Source organism: Crocuta crocuta, unplaced genomic scaffold (assembly GCF_008692635.1).
Source record: "Crocuta crocuta isolate KB4526 unplaced genomic scaffold, BGI_CrCroc_1.0 scaffold13, whole genome shotgun sequence".
NCBI lineage: Eukaryota > Metazoa > Chordata > Mammalia > Carnivora > Hyaenidae > Crocuta > Crocuta crocuta.
This window is the reverse complement of record NW_027530007.1, coordinates 8,341,937-8,357,151: the sequence shown is the minus strand read 5'-3', so window position 1 is coordinate 8,357,151 and position 15,215 is coordinate 8,341,937. Positions and strand designations below refer to the sequence as shown.

General features: G+C 63.0%; 1 protein-coding gene across 1 annotated transcript in view; it reads right to left on the bottom strand.

Annotated features, from left to right (window-relative positions):
* Nucleotides 1-15,215, bottom strand: part of CFAP74 (cilia and flagella associated protein 74) — a 61,167-nt gene that overhangs the window by 2,036 nt on the left and 43,916 nt on the right. Inside the window, exons 19-34 of the mRNA XM_077764002.1 lie at nt 14,957-15,033; nt 14,350-14,472; nt 10,272-10,393; nt 8,982-9,110; nt 8,764-8,851; nt 8,130-8,303; nt 7,408-7,541; nt 4,940-5,216; nt 3,980-4,078; nt 2,715-2,854; nt 1,933-2,067; nt 1,660-1,769; nt 1,486-1,541; nt 1,259-1,378; nt 922-1,077; nt 3-108 (exon numbers count right to left, since the gene is read on the bottom strand). Of these exons, the coding sequence (XP_077620128.1) occupies nt 3-108; nt 922-1,077; nt 1,259-1,378; nt 1,486-1,541; nt 1,660-1,769; nt 1,933-2,067; nt 2,715-2,854; nt 3,980-4,078; nt 4,940-5,216; nt 7,408-7,541; nt 8,130-8,303; nt 8,764-8,851; nt 8,982-9,110; nt 10,272-10,393; nt 14,350-14,472; nt 14,957-15,033 (2,046 nt within the window). The remainder of the gene's footprint in view (nt 1-2; nt 109-921; nt 1,078-1,258; nt 1,379-1,485; nt 1,542-1,659; nt 1,770-1,932; nt 2,068-2,714; nt 2,855-3,979; nt 4,079-4,939; nt 5,217-7,407; nt 7,542-8,129; nt 8,304-8,763; nt 8,852-8,981; nt 9,111-10,271; nt 10,394-14,349; nt 14,473-14,956; nt 15,034-15,215) is intronic.

Sequence of the window (15,215 nt, the reverse complement as noted above, 5' to 3'; positions counted from 1 at the left end):
GGGAAAGGCGAGGAACTGCGGCAGCGGCTGCTGGCTTCTGCTCCCGGGGCCGCAGAGGCTGTCCAGCTGCAGGGAGAACCTGACCGGCAGCACCGAGCTGTTCTGCAGCTGCGAGCACAGGGGCCCTCAGCGCCGGCNCCCGCCGATGCGCATGCGCGGGCCGCTGCACCGGGGCCCTCGGCGCGCCCTCGCTGGGGGTCCCGCCCAGCCGCCCTCCTGCCGCCTCGCTCCCGGCTCGAGGCTGGGCTGTTGGTTCATCTCGTCCAGCCTCACGTTACCCCGCTTCCAGCCTGGCCCTCCCAGCCCCATCCACGTGTCTCGGGGAGGGAACCCCGGGGGGGTGCGCCCCGGGCTCCACGGCTTGCTCCTCTGCCCCCGCTCTCTGAGAGCGCCCCCGCCTCTTCACGGGCATCCCTGTCCTGGGCTCAGTGCCGCGTCCCCGCCTAAGCCCGTGGACCAGGCCGGTGTCTTGTCAGCTGCTTGATGCCAAGGCTGGTGAGTCCCTCAGACGTTGGAAAAACCTGGGGAGCCAGCCTGCCCTCTCGCAGGGGGTGGCAGACCACAGGGCAGTGGCCTGGCCAGGACAGTCTGTAACCCCACCCCCACGCCCCACAGCCGTGCCCGAGCTGAGCTCCCCATCCCAGATGGGATGGCTCCTGCAAAGGCCCTGAGGCAGGAAGACAGGGCGCACTAAGAGGCAGAGCAGGTGAGGGGTGGAGGGAGGGGCACTCTCAGCCTCCCCCCTGCTGGACTGGGCAGTGGAGGTGGCAGCTGCTGGCCATGGGGCTGGATGGCGGCGGCATGGGGGGAGTGACCTGCAGCTCTACTAGCTCCCCTCCCCAGGCGGGTCTGACCCCTCCCAGGGTGGAGCCCCCTCCTAGGAGACCAGGGAGGCACCAGGTGCCCTGTGATGCGCTTCACCTTGAAGTTAGAGGACACAGACTCTCTGGCAATCACATAACCCATGTCGAGAACGTCCCCTTCAATGGAGCACGTGATCATGGATGCCACGCCGGTGCCCATGAGGGTCAGAGAGAGTGTGCCTCTCTTGGTGATGACGTCCAGTGTTTCTTGGGCCTGCGGAGACCACGTCCATTAGCACGGAGCCGGCGTCTGTCAGAGGCACGTGCCGGCGCTCTGTCTGGGAGCCCCTGGGCCGGGGCAGGCCGCAGCTGAGTGCTCTGACCTCCCTAGCCTCCTCCTGCTTGCCGGCCAGAGTGGGGGGAGGGGGGGGCCACAGCACGGGCTGCAGACTCACCTTGACGCTCTCCCGGGGGGAGAAGGACAGGGTCAGGACCTGGGTCTCGCCCGCCAGGAGCTTGCTGATGGGGTTCAGCAGGATGAAGGAGCCATTGGGGTTCAGCACAGAGAACTCCACCTGCGGGCCTGGTGTCAAGGAGAGGTGGCAGAGCAGGGCCGCGCCCCTCCAGCTGCTCCCTTCCCGCCCCCCGGGGAGTTGCATGCGCTGGGCGTGGACAAGGATACGGCAAGGTCCTCGGGGGAGATGTTCTGGATGGAGACCTTCTTTATGCCACAGTGCCCTGAAACGGAAGGGTGGGGTTAGGTTCCAGCCCTAGGCCCAGGGGAGGGCGTGGGAACCCAGGCCTGGGTCCCTGGGGTGCGGCTGTGCGTGGGGGGCTGGGCCCAGCTGGGGCTCACCTACAGCGATGTCACCGAAGTTGAAGACGGTTTTGCCCTTGTTGGAGGCCACGACGAGGGACGGGGCCACAGCAGGACACCACAGCTCCAGGTACAGGGTATTGTGGGGACTGGGGACAGGCAGGGCATGCTGGTGGCACCGCGCTCCCCACCCCGCCTTGCCTGCCCTCTCCAGCCCCTGCACCCTTCCCTCCAGGCCCCCAGAACTGGTTCATAGCCCAGCAGGGACGGCGACTTTCTGGAAGACACCGCTCCCCCGCCAGAGCACTGCACCTGAAGCTCAGGGGCTCCGTCCCCTTTCTGTCCGCAGTGTCACCACTGGCAACAACACAGGGCACCACAAACTTGTCAAAGCTCCCCGGGAAAGATCTGGCCAGGGTGGCCTGGGCAGCCTGGTACTCGTCGGAACTGGAAGTAAGCAACAGCGTGCACTCGTGCCCCGGCACCCACACGGCCCCCCGAAGCCCCGGGGGGCCTGCGCCTCTCTCCAGGGCCCCGGGCCACAGGGGTCGGGGCGGCTGCCTGGGGCTCTGCCGGGCTGTGGCTGTCCCAGGTCTGTGTGACCAGCTGGCTTTCCCACCCTTCCCCGGTTCCTGGGGGGGCCCTCCCCCTCCCCCTCCCCCAGGGTCCTGATTAGGCACCTAACCAGAGGGCCGTGTTCCTGGGGCCTCAGGCAAGGGTTCAGGGCGGGCAAGCGACTCAAGCCCATCAGAGCTCTCCGGGCCTCACTTGACATCTGGGGAGGCTGGGGTTGCTGAGCTGGGAGTCCAGGAACCAGGGACAGCAGGGTCACCCCCAGCCCGCGGTGTGAGGATGTGCACAGGGGTGCCAGGCCCAGGGGAAGGGGGTGGGCAGATGCCTAGGAAGCCAGAGCTCCAGGGGCCTCGAGCCGGTGCCTGGATTCAGCTGTGTCCGGAGCCGGCACAGCCCTGGACTTGCGGTCACATGGCTCAAAACAGCTCTGCTCAAGGTGCTCTGTGGGGAAGTCACCACGGGGGAGGGTGGGGTCTCATCAGATGGGCCCAGAGGGAGGTGTGGCCTTCTCTGGGGCCTACCTGGGCTTGAGGTCCAGCTTCTGCAGCTCGGCATCCTGGGTGGTGGAGGCCCGGGGCGGGTGGTCCCGGCTCTGCAGCCGCAGCGTGGAGATGGACTGTCTCGTTAGGTCCTTCCTCTGGGTGACTGTGTCCTTGTGGGACTGCGGGGACGAGGCCAGCCCTGCTCAGCCCAGCAGGGGCCACGAGGAGGAGCCGTGGCCTCAGGCGGACTGACCCCTGCAGGAAGCCCAGGGGTGTGGGCTTGGAGGGGAAGGGGCTCCGTCAGGAAGACTGACTGCAGGTGCCTCGGAGACAGGTGAGTGTCCAGAGGGAGACACCAGGCTCCCAGCGCAGAGACCCCGTGGGCCCGTGCACCAGCTCGTGTTTGCTCTCAGCAATGGGGAAACTGAGGCAAAAGCGGGGCAAAGAGTTGCCCATGACCGGAGGCCCTCCTTCCCGGTGCCGTCCCCCTCAGCTTATGCGGGAAGGCAAGGGCCTCTTCCCCCCGCGTGTGCTGGAACAGCTCGAGATGTCATGAGACACCGGACAAGTGTGCTTTGTGTCCCTCTGCGTTCCCAGGGGAGCAGTGGGTGGGCATCGCTCTAGGCCGTGACTGCACAGCTCTGTGTGGGTCCGTGGGATCCCCCTCTCCCCGCTGCCTCTCTGGGGCTGGCTGGGGCAGCGGGGCCTGGCCCTTGGCTGGATTTATCCCTGGGCTGATGCTTTCAAGTTCACATTTGTTTTTTATGTTTATTTATTTGAGAGAGAGCGCCCGAGGGAGTGGGGGAGGTGCGGGGGGTGGGGTGGGCAGAGGATCCAAAGCAGGAGGGGGCTGTCGGCACAGAGCCCGATGTGGGGCTCGAACTCATGAACCCTGAGATCACGACCTGAGCCGTAGTCAGACGCTTAACTGACTGAGCCCCCAGGCGCCCCTCAAGTTTGCATTTGTGAGGCTGTTTTCAGGGGCCCCTTTGCTGTTTTATCTGCTCTCCTTCTGTTAGAGCCGCACCTGGCCATCAGCGTGTCCTGCCATGGCTCACCCTCCCGGGACGGCCCTCTGGGGACCCAGCCTGCCTGGGGGAGAAGAGGCCTCGCCAAGGGAGTTTGAGGCTGTTGAGGCAGGCTCGCGCACACACGCTCCGGAAAGCCCGGCAGTGCTCCCCGCAGGCTGACCTGGGCCCTGGGAGCCTCCGGCGGCGGCGGCGGTTGTCCGAAAGCCTTTGTGCAGGAAGCCTCAGCCACCCAGCCCGTGCCCCCACACCCACCCTCTCCGCGTCCCCACGCACCGATTTGACCTCCGTTTCTTTGGTCAGCATCTGGAAGGCTTCCTGGAGGATCAGCTTGGCCGGGAGCACGGGCCGGAAGGCCACCTGGACCAGGCATCTCTGCAGAGAGGAGCCCAGAGGGCGGAGCTGACGCCCTGCCCTCCCCTGGGTGCCCCTCCCCTGGGTGCCCCGGGTCGCACTCTCTGACACTCCTGGCCGGACACCTCCAGCACTGCCGTGGGGTTTCAGCTCCCTGAGGGCCTTTCCAGGGAGGCGCGCCCCGAGCTCCCCAGGCTCCAGCGCCTGATCCAGGCCACTCTTCCCATGCGGGGTGGGCGGGCCCGGAGGAGGCCCCGCCCACGGGAGGCCCCGCCCACGGGAGGCCCCGCCCACGGGAGGCCCCGCCCACGGGAGGCCCCGCCCACAGCGCTCGAGGCCGAGAGAGAAAGGAGACGGCTCAGTTCTCCCCCCTAACCGGTCCCTGCGGCCCGGGCCCCACAGAGGCTCATCCCAGGGGTCCCCGTGCTCAGGGCAGCAGAGGTGCTCACACCCGGAGGCAGCGGAGGTGGCATGGGTGGGGTAGGAAGGGGGAGGGAGCGCAGAAGCCCCTGCAACACCCCTTCTGGGGACCCGTACTTCCGCAGTATTGGCTAAATTTAAAGAAATGCGTTTTGAATAACCGCGCCGACTGAAAGCTGCTGGTGTGCAGGCGTCCCAGCACCTTCACAGGCCCCTCCTCCCTGGGGCCCTTGCGCAGCCGCCCTGCGCTCCAGCTCCAGGCGGCGGGGGTGGCCCTGGCACTGGCTGAGAGGAGGCGCTGCCTCCGGGCCCCGCGCTCCGGCAGCCGGAGCAGAGGCGGGGAGCCCTTTCTCAGGGGAGGGGGTCCGCCGCCCGTGGGTGCCCCTGCCCCTGGGGCTCGGGCTGGGCTGGGCTGGGCCCCCCCCCATCACCGCCCGGCCTACCAGGGGGGCCCACACCTGCCTTTCCTGGCAGCACGGTCCCCACCAAGGGCGAGATGGTGATGGGTGAGTCTGGGGGCGGCAGGAACTCGAAGCTGGTGGGCCCCACAGGAGAGGCGTCCTCGGAACCGATTCGGGGCACGGAGTGAGTCAGCGAGTTCATGCTCACGTGAGAGTTGATGACGTACACGGTGGCCACAGACGTGTCGTACAGGGAAGTGGCTGCAAACTTGACCTGGTAGTGGGACAGCTCCAAGGGCGGGCAGACACCCACGGCTCGGCACACTAGCTTGAAGCACCTGGAAGGGCAGGTGCGGGCGGCTCAGAGGGGGTGCCAGCCCTGGGGACCCCGTTTGCTGTGGGAGGTGGCCTCCAATGGAGATGGTGGCCGGCAGCTGTCCCAAGGTTCTGCTCACTATCTCATTAAGGAATTTTACGATCTTTTGAAAATACCACAGACCCCTGCGCACATTTACAAAAGACAGATAAACATTTCACCCCGATTTGTTGAGGAGGGAATTTCTGGCTCATTTTTGCTAAACACTCATTGACACTTAAGAAATACAATTGATAGGGGTGCCTGGGTGGCTCAGGTCATGATCTCACGGTTCGTGAGTTTGGACGAGCTCTGTGCTGACGGCTCTGCGCCTGGAGCCGCTTAGGATTCTGTGTCTCCCTTTCTCTCTGCCCCTCCACTGCTTGTGCTCTCTGTCTTAAAAATGAATAAACATTAAAAATTAATAAAACTGACAACTTAGTCTTTAACATGAGCACAGGGATCTATAGACCCGAGTGAATCCATTTCTGCCATTGCCTGTGAAAGAAAGAGAACAGACACGGGACGGGCTCTCCATCCCGCGCTGTGCCCCGTTTGTCCACAGCCCGGCAGAGGCGGCTGGGTGCTGGCGAGTGCCGTGCCCTCCTGGGAGCCTCCCCGGCCCCATTTTGGCACTATGCCAGGGTGCCCTGTCCCTCCCACCCCCACTGAGACCCCTGTGGCTTTCTAGAGCCTGGACAGGACCGTCCACACACCTCCATGGTGTGGGTGGGTGTGTTCCTGGTTTTCTCGGACCATGTGTGATCAGACTGGTATTTGAACAAAATAATGTATCAAGAAAAAAAAAAGAACAGATATTTGTTACTTTAACTGGTGGAATGTTTCCACTCTTCAAGCCCTGATTTCTACTGTTCTCTTCTTGTCCGATTTCATCCTCATTACACATATTTTAATGCCTTAAAGGCTGATGTTGCTTCCCCAGCCATACTGGTCTTTGACGATGTTACCCATATGTTGAAATGCTGAAATATACATTTTTTATGTCGCGTGACAATGTTAAAACAAATCATTGTGGGTGGAGAGATACTGAGGTTATTGTTAGTATATGATTAATTGAGAAAACACATGCATGAAGCACAGGACTCATTACATACACAAAGTGTGATTTTCTGGCCGTCATTTCGGGACTGTGGACGGCGCTGCTCCCCCTAGCTGATCCCAGCATCCAGGCGTGCCTGGGGCAGGGGCGGGGGGCGCGGGCCGGGGGGGCTTTGCTCTCGAGTCACTCGTCCCTTGGAACCTCTTGTTACACGCCCACATCACACGCAGCAGGTCCTCCGGCAGTATTTTGAATAGTCTCCCTTTGGTGACTCACCTAGACCCTCCTTCATTTTGTTTCCAAGAAAGAACCAGAAGCTGCCTGCCCGTCAGGGGCAGCATCACCGAATTGTTAGATGCTGCCATTCTTATGACTGAGGGGCAGTGCGTTTGCCCAGGACCCTGACGGAGGACGCGGCCAGTGGGCAGTCAGCGCCCTTGCTTTTCTCCATGGGCTCTAACCCTGCATTTCACCCCCGAACTCTTCCCACCCATGGACTCACCCCTACTCACCCACAAGCCTGTCAGGTCCCAGGAGGCCACTGCTCCTGCCCATGGCCACACACCTGGGGCCAGAAGAGGCCCCTGACCCCACCCTGGGCCTCCCCGGCCCCTCATCCCGGCCCACCCCCTCTGCATCCTGTTTGGTTTCTCTCCCTCTCCCACCTGCTCCGTCCCATCTGTCAGGGACTGTCCCCATCACATAGCGTGTGAGAACGAGTGGGGCTCATGTCCAGGTCCTCCTGAGTGCAGGGAGGCCATCTACACACCACACACACACACTCAAACACACACGCACGCGTGCCCACACACACACTAACACTTGCACGTTCAGATGCACTCACACATACACACATGTCCACACGTGTGCGCTCCCATGCTCGTACTCTCACGCACAAGTACTCACACAATCACAGGCACGCACACACACACACAGGGGCGAGCTGGCCCAGTGCGCAAGGCTGCAGATCCCAGGAGCCTGGGTCTCAGGTCCCCGCCGCCAGGGGTGTCTCAGCCCAGCCAACTGGGCCGGTCACCTGGGCCGCCAGCGCCTGCGGCCGGAGCCAGCTGAGCCACGGGCCGGGCCCTCCGCGCCCCTCGCCTGCCGGCCTCACCGGTTGATCTCCGACTTGCAGACGAGCTCGAAGCTGTACTCCTTGGCCCGGGCTGGCTGGAAGGTCACATGCAGCTGTAGCGTTTCTAGCGGCAGGATCGTGCCAAAGCCGTCATTGGGCTGGATGTCCACAAACTGGCAAACGGAAAACCGCTGACGCCAAAGTGGAAACACAGTGATCGGGGGCCCATTGCAGGGGTTGCGTGGACACGTGTGGCGGGGGTGTGAGCGCATGGGTGTGTGCTTGAGTGTGTAAGAGTGTCCGAGAGGATGTGTCTGTCCGGGCGCGTGTAAGCGTGTTGGTGTGTGGATGAGCGACTGTAGTGCAGCACGTGGGTGTATGTGAGTGTGTTTGTGTGTACGTGCGTGCAGCACACCTGTGAGAGTGTCTGTGAGCACACGTGTGGTCACGTGTATATGTGAGCATGTCTGTGTGCATAGGATGCGTGTGCGTGTACGTGAGCGCACCCTGTGGGTGTGATGCGTGTGCGTGCATATGTGTGTCTGCGTGCACGTAAGTGGCGGCGGTTGGGGGGGTTGGGTCTGGGCCGCGTCCTCGCTNCCCCAGACCAGGACACCTGGGGCAGGCGTGGGGCCTGGGGAGGGGTGAGGCCACCCGGAGCCGGGTGCCCGGACCCTGGGGTGGCGGCTGCCCTGGCCTGTCGCCAGAGCTTCCCGACGCTGTGCCCACACCCCGCGCCGCTCCCTGGCCGCGCGAGGCACCTTGGGGAGCCCGACGAAACCGAAGGCCTGGGGCAGGAGGGAGAGGTTGCGGAGGCTGACTCGGGTCCTGACGGCCTCGTGGATGGTGCAGTAGCCGAAGTCCACTGCCGAGGGGCTGAGCTCCAGGTCCGAGGTGGTGACCACTGCGTGCACCGTGAACCCCACCGGCTTGATCTGAAGTGCAAAGGGCGAGTGCGCGCTGGTCACTCGCAGTCTGTCTCTGCCAGTGTCTCCAGCGACCGGGAAGGCACAGCGTGTCGTCCACCTGGCGGCCGCCCGTGTGCCCTTTCTCAGACACGAGACTCTTTGTAAAAGGCCACTTCCTGTCGCCCCTGACTTGGGAGGACACGAGAGCAGGTGCCAAAGAAGGGGGGGAGCCTCGGGGGGGCGGGGGGGCAAGAGGGAATGGGCGCACGTTGTGAGTGAGTGAGCTCGGTGTGTGCCCCTGGGCACCCCCCGGCCCCGCGCAGCCCTCAGGGGTCTCTCTCTTCCTCGTCTCCACGGTGCAGGGGCGGCTGGGGTGGGAGACAGATCTGCCGGTCAGGCCATCGGGACCCGCCAGGGCCCTGCCTTTGGGGGAGGCGCTCAGGTCCCCAAGGGCGCCCGGCGTCCCTGGGAAGTGCCTCGTGCTGACCTGGTCCGCCACCCGGATGGTCATCGGGGCCTCCAGGACTCTGCTTTCCTTGTCGAAATACTTCCCTGCGTCTTCTGGGAGGGAGTGTCTGAAAGAGAGGGTGGGCTCCAAAGTGCTTTGCTTCTTGACGTTTGGAGCTGCCCTGGGGGCGGGGGGGGGGGGGGCTTCGGGTCACACAGAAGCAGGAAGAGCAGGGATCTGGGAGCCCGGCCTCTCACCGCGGCAGGAACTTGAGCTGCACGGCGCAGGCGGAGCGGGCCTGGATGTAGCCGGTCTCCGGCAGGAGGTCCATGTGACCCCTCAGCTCCCTGCACACTTCAAACTTCAGCCGCAGGGCCGCTTTCGACCTGCAGGACACGGAGGGGCGCCAGGCGGCGCCGCTGTGCGTCGGGCCCGGGACGGCCGCGCCTCTCCCGGGTGCGCGGGGCCTGCCGCACAGGCGGAGGGCNCCCGGTGCGAGGCCCTGGAGGGGGGTGGGGGCAGGGGTGGGACCCCCACCCCCCGGGGCTCTGCCCTCCTCCTGCCCAGGCCAAGGTTCTGGGAGAGGCGGGGCCCCACAGGCCGCAGGACGGCGTCCCCAGGTTTCTTCCCCGCCCTCAACTCCGGAGCAGCNTCAACTCAGGAGCAGCCAGGGAAGCCATGTGAGCCCCCCAACACTCACGTGGGGCGCCCGCTTCTGGCTCCTGCCTCCGGGAGCCCCAGCCCTGATCTGCGCTCATCTGGAACCTTCCCGCTTTCCACCATGAGGCTCCCCCCACACCTCTGCCTCCCTGTGAGGCTCCGGCAAACCAAGTGACCCGGCCNGCCCCGGAGCCCCTCCCGAGGCCCCTGACGTCTGTGGTCCTGAGGCTGAGGCAGCCAAGTCCCCCACGCAGGACGGTCCCAGAGGCGGTCTGCCGGGCTCCCACCCCCACGGGCCGTTCTGCCGCGGGAAGCAGGGCTGGGCTATGCCTGGTGGGCCTGGCGTCAGCAGGTGCCGGCACCAGGCCTGTCTGGGGAGCAAGGCGCACCGGGTGCTAAGCGTGGCATTTGCCTACTTTTCTCCACCTAAGTTGCACTTTAGTAAAAAGTTCTTAGAATTGACTGCTCTGGTCTGGACGCCTGTGCAAAACACGTCTCCTTCCTCAGGGCTCCCCGCTTTCCTCTCTGTGTCCACGAGGGGCCAAGGACACGCGTGTGGAGGGGTGAGCGCCCCCTGTGACGAGCAGCCCCCTGCGGACCCAGGGGGTCGGGACAACACAGACCTAGCCTCCTGGGGCTCGGAGGTCAGAAGCAGACACGGGCCCCACGGGTAAGGTCCCTCCCGAGGCCCCAGGGAGGAGCCCCTTCCTGGCCCTTCCCAGGGTCTAGCGGCACCGCAGCCCCGGCCGCGGCCCGGCCTCCGGCTCCCCGTCTGACACCGTCCGTGTCTGTGTCGGACTCTGGGCCCCTGCCCCTCGCGCGATGACCCGCCCTCTGGCCACACAGGACGGCCCCCGTCCGAGGTGCTCAGCTGCCCGCGGCCTCACCGTGTGTGGACGAGGATGGAGTCCTGATACAGCCGGTCGTACGTGCAGATCTTCAAGTCCACGTGGGGCTTCGGCACCCACACGGGCACGTCCACGGCCACGCCCGTGACTCTGAAATATAACTACGTTTGGAGGTGTGACGTCAGCAAGGCAGGCGGTGCTGGTGCCGCCGCAGCCGCTGAGGGCGCCAGAAGTCCTGCGGGTGCCGGAGCCTCATCATTAACCACCGCCGAGTGTTCATATCGTACAATCTCAACAAGCCTTTTTGTTGTCAACGTTTTATTTTTTTAAAGATTTTTATTTAAGAAAAATTTTTTTAACGTTTTATTTATTTCTGAGAGAGAGAGAGACAGCGTGAGCAGGGGAGGGTCAGAGAGAGAGGGAGACACAGAATCTGAAACAGGCTCCAGGCTCTGAGCTGTCAGCACAGAGCCCGATGTGGGGCTCGAACCCACGAACCGTTTGATCATGACCTGAGTTGAAGTCGGACGCTTAACTGACTGAGCCCCTCAGGCGCCCCTGTTATCAACGTTTTCAAACATAAAAGGAAAGAATAGTGGGGCGCCTGGGCGGCTCAGTCACTTAAGTGTCTGACTTGGTTTTGGCCCAGGTCATGATCTCCCTGTTCGTGGGTTGAAGCCCCGTGTTGGCGCTGCTNCACACACACACACACACACACTCTCTCTCTCTCTCTCTCTCTCCCTCAAAAAACAAGCAAATAAACATTAAAAAAAAGAACAGTATAATGGATTGTCATGTTCCCATCACACAGCTTCATAATTATTAACATTTTCCACTGTTTAAAAAAACAGCTAATGGGGCGCCTGGGTGGCTCAGTCGGTTAAGCGTCCGACTTTCGCTTGGGTCATGATCTCGCGGTTCGTGGGTTCAAGCCCCGCATCGGGCTCNCGTCCAGCTTCGGCTCAGGTCACGATCTCACGGTTCGTGGGTTCAACCCCCACGTCGGGTTCTGTGCTGACAGCTCAGGGTCTGGAGCTGCTTCCAATTCTGTGTTTCCCTCTCTCTCTGCCCCTCCCCTGCTCATGCTCATGCTCTGTCTCTCTTAAAAATAAATAATCATTAAAAAAAACCCAAACAGCTAAAATAAAAATATTTTATAAATAAAATTATTTTATAAATAAAAAAATTATCAGCATTTTCAGCTGTTTAAAAACCTCTTTTATCAGAGAATATTGCACCACACCGCGGGGGGCGCACGTCATAAAACTCTCAGCTAACACGGGAAGGCGGCTCAGAGGTCTCGAGGCACCAGGAGGACCGGCCGCACTTCTCCCCCCTCCCTGGCTGCCGGCTGCTCCCGGGTCTGCGGGGGCTCGGGGCCTGTGGGTCTGCAGGGACATGTGTCCAGCAGCCCCTCCCGGGCTGCCCTGCTGCGGCGGCGGCGAGCTGAGGACTCCCCACGCCTTCCTCCAGGACCCCCAGCCTGGGACGGGGCCCCCCGGGCCACAGGACAGGGTGGGCACTGCGGAGCCCGGGGCCTGGCTCCAGAACACGCCAGCGAGCAGGCCAGAGGCCACAGGGTCTCTGGCACCAGAGACAAGACGACCCGTGCAGGATGAAGGCGGACGGCACACGCCGCGGGACGGGGCCGCGGGGGGCGGCCGGCCCGGGGGAAGCAACAGCATCAGTCCGAGGTAGGGGCGCGGCTGAGTGCCTAGCAAGCGGCCGGGCTGATTTCCGGCACTGGGATCACCCCTGCAGAGGCCCGTCGGCTCAGGGTCAGGCGGGGGCAGTGCCTGTGAGCACGCGGCTCAGCAGCCGGGGGCGGCGGCGGGAGACACAGGACACGCCCGGCGGGAGACAGACTTGGAGGACAGACGAGCGACCTTCCGGGGCCGCGAGGGGGCGGCCAGCCGCGGGAGCCCCGTCCGTGCGGGGGTCCAGGCTCAGTGGGAGAGCCTGGCACAGGCCTGGGAAAGGAGGGCCAGCGCGCCCGGGGCTGCCCTCGCCGGGCACGGGGGGCAGCGTCCGTGGAGCGCCGGGGAGGAGGGCCCACCTCGGCCCGCAGCCCTCTCTTGGCGGGAGAGGCTGACGGTGTGGGGACAGTACACCCAAGTCCTGCCAGCGGGAGGTCGGAGGGAGGGAGAGGGGCCAGGGTGTCTGCTGCCCAGCTCACCCAGCAGGGCCGCTGCGACCCAAGGCCACAGCCCCTGTCAGGCCAGCTTCTCCGAGTTTTTGGTTACCAAGGTCTAGTCTTTGTTCTCTCCTGTCACCTCTGTAGGGTCACTGTGGGGCGCTGTGGGGTCACTGCGGGGTCACTGTGGGTCACTGTGGGGTCACTGTGGGTCCTGTGGGGGTCACCGTGGGGTCACCGTGGGTCCTGTGGGGGTCACTGTGGGGTCACTGAGGGGCACAGTGGGGTCACTGTGAGGTCACTGTGGGTCCTGTGGGGGTCACCGTGGGGTCACTGTGGGTCCTGTGGGGTCATTGTGGGTCACTGTGGGGTCACTGAGGGGTGCTGTGGGGTCACTGTGGGGTCACTTAGGGGTGCTGTGGGGTCACTGTAGGGTGCTGTGGGGTCACTGTGGGGTCACTGAGGGGTGCTGTGGGGTCACTGTGGGGTCACTTAGGGGTGCTGTGGGGTCACTGTAGGGTCCTGTGGGGTCACTGTGGGGTCCTGTGGGTGCTGTGGGGTCACTGTGGGGTCACTGTGGGGTCCTGTGGGGTGCTGTGGGGCGCTGTGGGACACCACGGTACTGCAGATGTCTTGCAGCAGAGCTGAGTCTGGGGGTATCTGTGCAGTGTTATGGCGCGGTTCTGCCTGCCCCTCGGGGCTCCTGTTATAAGTAGGCATCACTGTCTCAAATCCCTGAGCCCTGACACACCCGTTCTCCAGAGCAGGGACACCGAACAGGGAGAAGGGGGAAGAGGGAACGCGGCGACGGCGAACACGTCGAATGGTCACCCCTGAGCGGAGGCGGCTGTCTGCCTGGCGGCGGATGGTGGGCGTCGGGGAGGAGCCCCCGAGGCCACGGGCGCCGTCGAGGACATCTTAGCTGACCTGAGGACAGCTGAGTAAAACCTAGAAGTGAGCGCCAGGAAGGGGTAAACAAAAGGGCCCAAAGCTGCATCGTGGTCTGGTCCTCGGCACGTGCTGGAGAGCGTCTTGCTCTGCGGTCCCCGTTCCGCACGAGAACGGAAAGTCTCACGGGATTTGGGGGGAGACTCCTCGTGGAATGGAAAGTGGAATTTCCAGATAAAAGGGGAAATGGAATAAATAGCAACGTACTCAAACCAGAGAGAAGAGAACCCGAGAGAGCAAATGATCTAAACAACATAAATAGCATGAAGTAAGAGGGACCGAGCGAAACCACTGCCTGTCAGGCTGGGCCAGGGCGCCGGGCTCTGTCCCCCGGGGTAGAGGACAGCAGAGGGGCCGGCAAAGCCACAACACAGACAGCAGGACGTGTCAGGGCACGTGGGCGGTGTGGACGGACACAGGCCAAGCGTCGGGAGGGCGCACGGAGGGCAGAACCGAAGGGAACGAGCCACGTCCTGAATCTGCTCACGGCCCTTAATCACGTGCCCGCGTCACACCTATACACTCCGTCTTGCCTTTGGTTACAAAGAACAACTACTTCGGGGCACCTGGGGGGCCCAGGCGGTTAAACCCGACTTGGGCTCAGGTCATGATCTCACGGTTCGTGGGTTCAAGCCCCGCATCGGGCTCTGTGCTGACAGCATGGAGCCTGCTTGGGATTCTCTGTCTCCCTTTCTCTCTCTGCCCCCTCTTTGACTGTCTCAAAAATGAATAAAAATTAAAAAATAAAAATAAAAGCAAAGTTAAAAAGTTTGCAGATCCTGTTCTCTGAAAAAAAAATAAATGTATAAGTAAGTAAATAAATAATAAAAAGTAATGAGTAAAAATTTTAAGTACTTGGAAACTAGGCAAGGCATTTCTAGCGATTAAGGGCAGGGGCCCCGTGCACGCGCACGGGTGTGTGAGCGCATGTGTGTTCGTGTGCGCTGCGGTGCCAGCCATCTGTGCTGCCAGCTGGCTGTCCAGGCATGGGGAGCGCCGAGCGGCAGGGACCCTGGCGGCCAGGGCGGTACTCACCGTGGGACACTGCTTATTCTTAAACACGACCTTGAACTTGGTGTGGATGGTTCCTGGGATGACGGGTGTGAAGATGACCGGTACTTTGATGGAGCTGAAGGGGCCAATCTCTCCCTCTGTCACCTGCATCCGAAGACAGTTGTCCCAGACCCAATCAGCCTTCACATTTCTATCAAGGCGCCTCCCCATGTCCTCACCACGGGCTGTGTCACTGTGAGGGGGAGTGTTCCGGGGCCCTGTCCCTGCCTTTCGAGGACTGCCTGCCCAGCAACACAGTTGAACCCCTCCCGGAATGCTCCTGTGTGTATACTTGCTCTCTCGATGCCCCAGGGCTCTTGCACGTACGCATGTGCACACACACACACACCCCATGCTCAAGCCTGGGAGGCCCTACTCATGTCTTCTCGGAACAGGACCCAGTGCCCTGCACCCAGGACATGGTGTCTGCTACTCCGGTCCTGCCTGGCCCCAGCTTGGGATGGGGGTGGCCGCAGGCTGGCTGACAGTGCAAGCCACGCAGAGGCTGTGAGTCCGGAGCAGCCGAGTGGAAGGGCCACCCTGGGGGAGGGGCCGGCGGGGGGGCTGGGAGCCAGCGAGCCTTGCTGACCTCTCCCAGCGAGATCTCCATCTGCTCCTCGTTGGGAGATACGGTCATCACAGTGGTCATGGTCACTCCCTCTGATTCTGGAAGAGAATGGGATCCAGATGAGAGGGCTGGCCGGGCACCCCGTAGGGCCAGGGGTGAGCTGGGGTGCTGGGGCTTGGGTCCCTCCCTCTCCTGGACCACCAGCTGCCATGGGCTGGTGGGGTCCCCGCCATCCTGGGCAGCCGGTTCTAACCTGACCCAGGCAGAGCTGCAGCACCCC